Here is an 8,639-nt window from a genome sequence, read left to right as displayed (position 1 = left end):
CGTTCTTTTGTTTTTGCGATTGTTTTTATTTTTGTCGCCAAGTTGCGCAGTAAATGATTCCGACATTCTATTTTCTCTATAAAAACATTAGGATATGGATTTGCCTGTATAATTTTCTTATATACGCTGCTATCTCCATCCGCTATATATGTAGAATAAATTAATTGGCGCTTTTCTATGCTTGTCTTAAATCCTTCCACGATTGCATCTGCTTCCATGCTTGTTGAACTGCAATCTCTGCCCCAATTTTTATAACATTTATGTTTTGTGGGTTCTTTTTCAAGTTTCTCTGCTTTTACACAAACTGCACAATATTTATTTCTTACAGACATGTGCAGCACTTTGCCTGTTCGTACACCACATATTGTGCCAACACCTGATAAGGAATCATACCGTCCTGTTCTATATGATCTTTTCATCTAGCTTCCATCACCTGTTACCGCTATATATATGCGGTATTCCATTTATTACTTCATTATGTTGTAATGCTAATTCACGTTCTTCATTCGCAGCAGCATTCATGCTTTCATCTGCAGCTTTTGCGAATGCCTCAGCAGCAGTTTCGTGTGCTTTTTCATACGTTTTTCTTCCCATGCATTTAATATTCATAGTTGCTGCGCAACTTTCTTGTAATTGTGTAAATCCTACATCAGTTAATAAAGCGCCAGCCACTGCGCCTATATTTACATCTAAATTTTCTTCAGAAGAAGGCTCACTCCAAACAAATTCTTCAAAATTGCACATTCGGCATTTAAAAAATAATTTATTTTTCAATCCATATGCACGAGCTCCGATAAATATTAAATCGCGAAACAAACATTCTATTCCGCGAGAATGATTGTCAAATTTTTCGTGCAGTTGTTGGAAAAGAAATACAAAATCAACGATACATTTTCCTGGCATACTGCCGCTATTAACACGAAATGCATCAATATTGCTATCTATTCCTAAAGTGTCCATTTCTTCATTTTCTATGTCATCCTCTAATATTTCTTCTAATTCTTTATTACTTGAAATGCATGTTGCATTTTCCTCGTAATTATTAGTTTCAATACCCATTGCAGCTAATTTGTCATGCACAACATCCTGAAGAATTCCATCTTTATCTACCTGCATTGTGTTTTCATGTATATCTGCATTTATATTTTCTCTCGTGTCATTGTTATTAATTGTTTCATTATTTAAAATATTAATTTCTTTTAATTTCTGTTTTCTATAAATAAATGTTAATACGTACAACATATTTACATACATAAGTACAGTTCAAAAATTACATTATACACTACATATATGAAATGTTTTTATTTTCAAATATTTTGTTTTTATTCTTAAAATTTTCTAATACTTTTACAGAATGGTATGTGTTTCCGAAACAGTTTTCGCAACTTTTTTTTCATGCTAGACAAGCGAGATTATCATAAATTACTGACAATTCTTTGTAACATTACAAGAACACTTTTCAATAAGGTCTAACAAAATGTTTAAAATTGATTTTTCAATTGATGTTTTACATTCAAAAAAAGGATACTAATATATCAAACAAAAAATGGAAAAGAGATATAAAACTGCGAAAATTATATTGGAAATAGATCACATACCGTTTTGGAAAAGTATTGGACCAAAAAAAAAATAAAATAACAAATATGTATTCTATAAATTCAAAAATATTTCCACGAATAAGAAAAAAGAAAATAAATTCATTAAAGCAGAAGATATATAATTTAAAAGTGAAGAATTGAAACGTACAACTTTGAAAAAAAGTATTAAAAATTATTAATTTTCATATAATACATAAAAGATAATCTCTTTAAACACAAGTAATTAATTTTAAATTATAATTTATATGGATTATGTACTTGAATTTAGAAATATATAAACTTTGATATATAATAACGAATTGCGAACAAGCTGTCGCTAGTCAATTAAAACCTCGATGTGTGAATTTATTTTACAAATTTTTATAATGTAATTTTACAAATTACATTATAAAAAGAAAAAAATTTATCGATTTCTATCTGCAATAAATATTTGTACAACTTTGTGCACTTTAATAATATAACTAGTAAAATTGCTATCTTTTTTATGCTCTCTCCCAGAAAATATTATGCCCATAAATATCTAGCAACTCACATACAAAAATGGCTCATACTGCGCACACAAAACCTTATCCCAGTGCGTTGTTATAGCGGTAGCAAAATGCTAGCACACTTGCAAAACGCTTGCACTTTGCGGGCAATACACGACTTATACACGACTAAATATATCCCACGAGCAAAATTCAGGCAAACTGCTACACAGATTATTTGCATAAAACGTGCAAACTTTGCGCGTAGGAATTGTTATTTGGGCTATGATCGCTTTTCGATCAGAGTTGAAATTTTTGAAAAAATACAGAGAATTGAAAGAAAATTCGATAAGTGGCAATGAATGATATCTTTTCCTATAAGAGCAAAGGATTCATATGTAGATATAGCAATTTTATAAAATTTAAAAGGGGGAAGTCTCCTGGTACCGGACACTTAAGATTTTTTGACAATTGAATGAAAACAAAGCAACTAAATCTATATGTTTTAATTTTTATATCAAGTTTGACATATCTCATGTGAAAATAAAAAGTTTCGATGATTAACAATAAGTAGAAATAAACATTAATATATATTTTTTAGAGCCATTTTAAATCACAGTTTTGGAAAAGGTCCCCTATAACCGGACATATCCAAAAATACTAAAAATATTATTAAAATAAGGTGCATCGATCACAAATGTATTCCTGTTTGGTTTCAGGAATGTCCGCACATGCTTCGTGCGCCCATTCCATGCAGCTACAGCACTGGATCCAATCTTCCTCGTTATCTTCGAGGCAAATTACACATGCTGTTTTTTCTTTTGCATTGTGGACAGTTAGTCGGCAATTACTATTTTTTACTTTAGACCTATCATAAGTCTTTTTTCCTCTAGGTATCTCTAACTTGTTAGTAGTCTTTTTTCCTCTAGGATTCTGTAGCTTGTTAGAAGACGGTTTCTTGATTGATTTTTCCAATTTTACGTTTTCTTTTTCTTCAAGAGTTTTTTTGTAGGAAGATGATGTCAAAATTGCACTCTTTTCTGATCTTCTCTTTCTTGATGTCAAACGCTTGGCGGCTGCATTGGGTAATGGCGACAGTTCCTCTATGCAATTTTTAATCTTTTCTGCTGAAGGTCCTGGAGCCTGAAAAGGTTGTGGCAACTTGTTACTTGATGTCGATGGATTAATAGGAAGGTTCAAAAGGTTTCCAGTTTGTGGATCATTTTCTACAGGAATATCTGTTATTTCTGAAGGAAGAAAATCCAAATCTGTAAAAATATTTGGATTGTATGGATAGATCCCCGTGCACTGAAATCCGGACGTAGCAATCTGTAAGCGAGCGACCTGGTTAAACGACTTCGCCACGAAGCTGGCTATTTCATATTCCGATATTCTTACTCCAGCATTGGCTCTCATCCATAAAGCGCAGACTTCGTAATAGGCATTTTTAAAAGGCTTCATAAATACTCTATCTAAAAGCTGAAGTTTGTGTGTCGTATGAGGAGGCGTGCTTAGCATGTGTACATGATTTTCTTTTGCAAAATTTATCACAGCTAATTCTTTATGGCTGCAGTGACCATCAAGAATTAACAAAACAGGTTTTTGTGCTGTTGGTTTCGAGAATTTTACGAAATGTTGAAGCCATTTTACAAAGAGTTCGCCATTCATCCAACCATTTGGCTGTGCCACAGCTACACTTTGAGGTGGTGCGCCTATCATTAGTCGCTCGGGGATTCTTTGTCGAGGAAAAATAAAATATGGCGGCAAGAAAAATCCAGCCGCACTCATACAGAACATAACCGTGACGTTTTTTCCACGTTCTGCTGATGTAAGATTCCCTACTTGCCGGATACCCTCTACAGCTAATACCTTCTGCTGCTTATGTACAGTACTGACTCCTGTTTCATCACAGTTGAATATATCAGATGCCTCAAAATTATATTTCTCGTAGAGTGATTTAAGATTATCGTAAAACAGTTTCACCTGAGGTCTGTTAAAGCCGACAGAACGCAATAAACTGGTTGGTTCTGGAGTTCTAAGACTCAAATCTGGGTTTCTTTTTATGAAATCATAATAAAAGTGTTTCCCGGCCATCTTTTTTTCTTTATTAAATCTGTGATCTATTTTTAGTGACTCAGCTAAATCAAATGCAAGCTTTTGAAATTCTTTTTTAGTTAGGGGCATGCATCTATGTGACAAGTTTACGACATGTTCTTTTAAAGTCATTTCGTAAATTTCATCAAATGTCTTCTTAAATCCTTTTTTAGAATAAAGGCTGACTTCGCCACCCTGTTTTATGACTTTTATGTTGTCAAACAGTGTACTTTTTGGCACCGCATATCTTTCGGAAGCTTTCCGAATTGATAATTCACCTGATAATACCTTATTCATCGCGATTTTTATTTTTTGTTTATTCTGCACAGTATTCTTATTCTTCACTTTCATGTTTAGAAAAAAAAATCTGTAATAAATAATAAACGTACATGATCAATAAACAAGACATGGTAGTGTCCGGTAATAGGGGACTTTTCTAGTGTCCGGATACAGGGACCTTTAATGCATTCGAAATCAGATGAAAAGTCGATAAATCCGTGACAGCTTTGAAAAGTAAGTCGAATTTATTATAAGTATACATACCAATGAACAATCTTACGTGCCCACGAAGTAGCGAAATCTACGTTATTTAAAGATATATCACTTACAAAATTATTCGCACAAAAAATGCTTGTTAGATACAACAACCGCTCTCACTAGCCGGTGGCAGCAGATTGACGAACGACGCACATTACTCGCGCATCTCCCGAACAAAAGAATCAAGCCACGTCCGTAACAAACGTCTTTTGTTTTTAGTTCTATAGATATATGTACTGTCCGGTTGTAGGCGCCGTCCGGTATTAGGGGACTTCCCCCTATATGATGTTACCTTAGATTTATCCGCGATTTTTGCCTACTTAGTCGTTTACACGAAGTTTGATATTTTTTCATTTTGCGACTTCTTCCGTACATTCTTCCATATTCATCGTACTTCTCCATTTTCACAAGAATTAAAATTCAAGAAAAAGTAGATAACACTATGAATATAACACTCAAAAAGTATATAATACTGATCTGTGAATTGTATTTCCTTGATCGCTTTTCTATACAGCGTAGTAATAATAAAACACAACCGCGCAAGGAAAGGCGATGCCAAGCGATGACAAGCATCGCTCCTCAAAACATCGCTGACCTCGTCGAATAATACACACATAAATTAAACAATACACACAGTCAGACCAACATAAATCGTCGACTCGCTTCTAATGCGACTCGGATCGATGTACGTCCGATGTGCGAAATATTATTCTCCTACATAAATAAATAAATAATTATAAATAAAAAATCAACAACAACATTAACAATAATAATAATAAATTTATATATGTAGTTTTAGATGGATATATAAAAACAAATTTCTCTGAAGTATTCAATAACAAATTGAATAAAGTTATTGGGTGAGGATCTATTACAGACGGTTCTTACAAACTGCAAGCACATGTTCTAAATTTTTCTGATGACAGTTATTATGACAAGCTAAATTTACACAAAGGCGATAAAATCTATATTACAGGAACTATGCAAATTAACGGTAATAATATGTATATTTTTTAAATTATCAATTTTAATAAAAAATATTGTAATATCCATAATAATAATAATAATAGTGTTACGTCCTAACCTGGAGGGAAAGGGGCGGAGTCAGGTATACGGACGGACGCAACAATAAAAGTATGAATTTGTGGTGTTTGCTCGCTGGTCGGTATGACAGGAGGCAACCGCGCGAGCCGAACGATTTCCCTTGGCTGAGAACAGGTCAACGATCGTAAGGATCGATATTACGCTGTTAGAGGCCTCAACTAATCGTTCGTGGTTTCCTTTTCTGGTCAAGAGAATTAACTCCTTTCACCAAAGGCGGAACCTCGTGCAATTTTCAAAAGGAGAGGTGTTGGGGGGAAGGAGAGAGAGGGAGAGAGAGGGAGAGGGAGAGAGAGAGAGAGAGAGAGAGAGAGAGAGAGAGAGAGAGAGAGAGAGAGAGAGAGAGAGAGAGAGAGAGAGAGAGAGAGAGAGAGAGAGAGAGAGAGAGAGAGAGAGAGAGAGAGAGAGAGAGAGAGAGAGAGAGAGAGAGAGAGAGAGAGAGAGAGAGAGAGAGAGAGAGAGAGAGAGAGAGAGAGAGAGAGAGAGAGAGAGAGAGAGAGAGAGAGAGAGAGAGAGAGAGAGAGAGAGAGAGAGAGAGAGAGAGAGAGAGAGAGAGAGAGAGAGAGAGAGAGAGAGAGAGAGAGAGAGAGAGAGAGAGAGAGAGAGAGAGAGAGAGAGAGAGAGAGAGAGAGAGAGAGAGAGAGAGAGAGAGAGAGAGAGAGAGAGAGAGAGAGAGAGAGAGAGAGAGAGAGAGAGAGAGAGAGAGAGAGAGAGAGAGAGAGAGAGAGAGAGAGAGAGAGAGAGAGAGAGAGAGAGAGAGAGAGAGAGAGAGAGAGAGAGAGAGAGAGAGAGAGAGAGAGAGAGAGAGAGAGAGAGAGAGAGAGAGAGAGAGAGAGAGAGAGAGAGAGAGAGAGAGAGAGAGAGAGAGAGAGAGAGAGAGAGAGAGAGAGAGAGAGAGAGAGAGAGAGAGAGAGAGAGAGAGAGAGAGAGAGAGAGAGAGAGAGAGAGAGAGAGAGAGAGAGAGAGAGAGAGAGAGAGAGAGAGAGAGAGAGAGAGAGAGAGAGAGAGAGAGAGAGAGAGAGAGAGAGAGAGAGAGAGAATAACTATATATATGGGGCATTCTTTCTCAACTTTACACCCATGCTGCCCATTTTCTATTTGATCTGAAAATTTTTAAAAAAATTTTTAAATTTACAGAAAAATGTAAGCTATTCAACGGCGCGTGGCAAAATAATCAAATTCAATTGGATCATACTTAAAATTTCAGAAAACCGAAAAAAAAATAATAAAAACGGTAATTATTCAAGTGTAGTGATTATTCATTCGACGTTTTTCTCTTCCAATTAACTCTTTCGAGTACTCTGTTTATCTGTGCACTGTCACATGAGTCTAAACTAAAATGGCGGATCCAATATGGCCGCTAAAAATTTAAAAAATTTAAGAAATTAACGGATTTTTGTAAAACTTAATACCAAAGAGTTTTTCTGTATGCTGAATACAAATCTCAAATCGGATTTTGAAAATTCAAAATGGCGGATCTAATACGACCACCAAAAATATTGAAAAATTTAAGAAGTTAACGGATTTTTATAAAACTTGGTATCAGGAGTATATTTGGGACGCAGATTTTAAAATTTTATTATTAAATTCGTATTTATCGACCTATTTGGTCTAAAGATTATCGAAAAACTATTAAAATTTATAACAAAATTCAAGTTCTCTATGGGCGCGTGGCAAAATTATCAAATTCAATTGGATCATTATTTTTTTTCTGAGCCTAGTCAAAAATGTTTCATAAAATAAAATCGTGAAATCCATTTTGTACACATTCGAGAAAGTTTCTCTACCGCGATATTATCGCCATTCATTACAACATTTTAACGTTAAAAAACGTTTTATTGTGATTCCGTAAATTTCTAAACGCTTTAATATTTGGATTTGTATATCCGATTCCCATGGTTCTGGGCTTTTTTGTGCTTTGAGCGTTTCTCTGAGGTTTTCTTCGAACAGTTCTTTTCAGAGTTACTTTTAACCGTTCTTTTAGGACTGCTCTCAGAACAATACTACAGAAAATTCTATTATCTGTACTATTTTTGATCGTGAATCTTAGAATTTGATTTTGAATATGTCCAGTATACACGGTGATAGATGTTGCAATCCCTACAATGTGGAAGAGTCACAGAGGGAAAGATCTTCGACGTATTTCGAGTGTTATCAAACGATTATTCCCAAAATTTCCAGATAATGCTAAAATTTGTGCAGCATGTAGGAAAATGAAATGTCCTCGCATGAATAAAGATACGCACGTCTCATCAAGTCTTGATAAAACGTTTGATAATTGTACTCATGATACTGAACAGAATATTTCTGTATCTTCCGGTGCATTTTCATTATCTTGCAGTGGAATTGAATGCAACATAAAATCACAAAGAGAGATTGAGTTGGAAGATATGTTGAGTGGATTGAAAGAAAAATTTTCCAGTCTTGAAATTAATGATCTTTTGAGATTGACGATTTTGACTGTAGTACCAGATGCATGGAGTCTAAGTCAAATTTCTCGAGAATTTAACTGTTCTAGGTATTTTGCAAAAAAAGCTAGAGAATTGAAAACATCTAAGGGCGTTTTAGCAGAAACAACTGCTAAGAATGGTAAACCATTGCCGGAAAGTACTGTTACACGAATTAAAGATTTTTACAATAGTGACGAAAATAGCAGAATCATGCCAGGTATGAAAGATATGGTTTCAGTAAAAAATGACGAGGGCAGAGATTTGATTCAGAAACGTCTTCTCCTTTCAGACTTAAGAGGTCTTTATGATATTTATAGTAAATGCCATCCTGACTGTCATGTTAGTTTTAGTAAATTTGGTCAACTCCGACCAAAACATTGTATACTTGCTAG

The 8,639-nt window shown here is 34.8% G+C and overlaps 1 protein-coding gene across 1 annotated transcript; it reads right to left on the bottom strand.

Annotated features, from left to right (window-relative positions):
• Positions 1 to 2,737: 2,737 nt before the first annotated feature.
• On the bottom strand, positions 2,738 to 5,048 carry LOC137001712 (uncharacterized). The gene has a single exon (XM_067360820.1). The coding sequence runs from the start codon at positions 4,508 to 4,510 to the stop codon at positions 2,738 to 2,740; it is 1,773 nt and encodes a 590-aa protein (XP_067216921.1). The 5' UTR covers positions 4,511 to 5,048.
• Positions 5,049 to 8,639: the final 3,591 nt, after the last annotated feature.

The sequence above is a fragment of the Linepithema humile genome, chromosome 8 (assembly GCF_040581485.1).
Source record: "Linepithema humile isolate Giens D197 chromosome 8, Lhum_UNIL_v1.0, whole genome shotgun sequence".
In the NCBI taxonomy this organism is placed as follows: domain Eukaryota; kingdom Metazoa; phylum Arthropoda; class Insecta; order Hymenoptera; family Formicidae; genus Linepithema; species Linepithema humile.
Note: the sequence above shows the minus strand (reverse complement) of the source record. Positions and strands in the feature narration are given on the sequence as shown.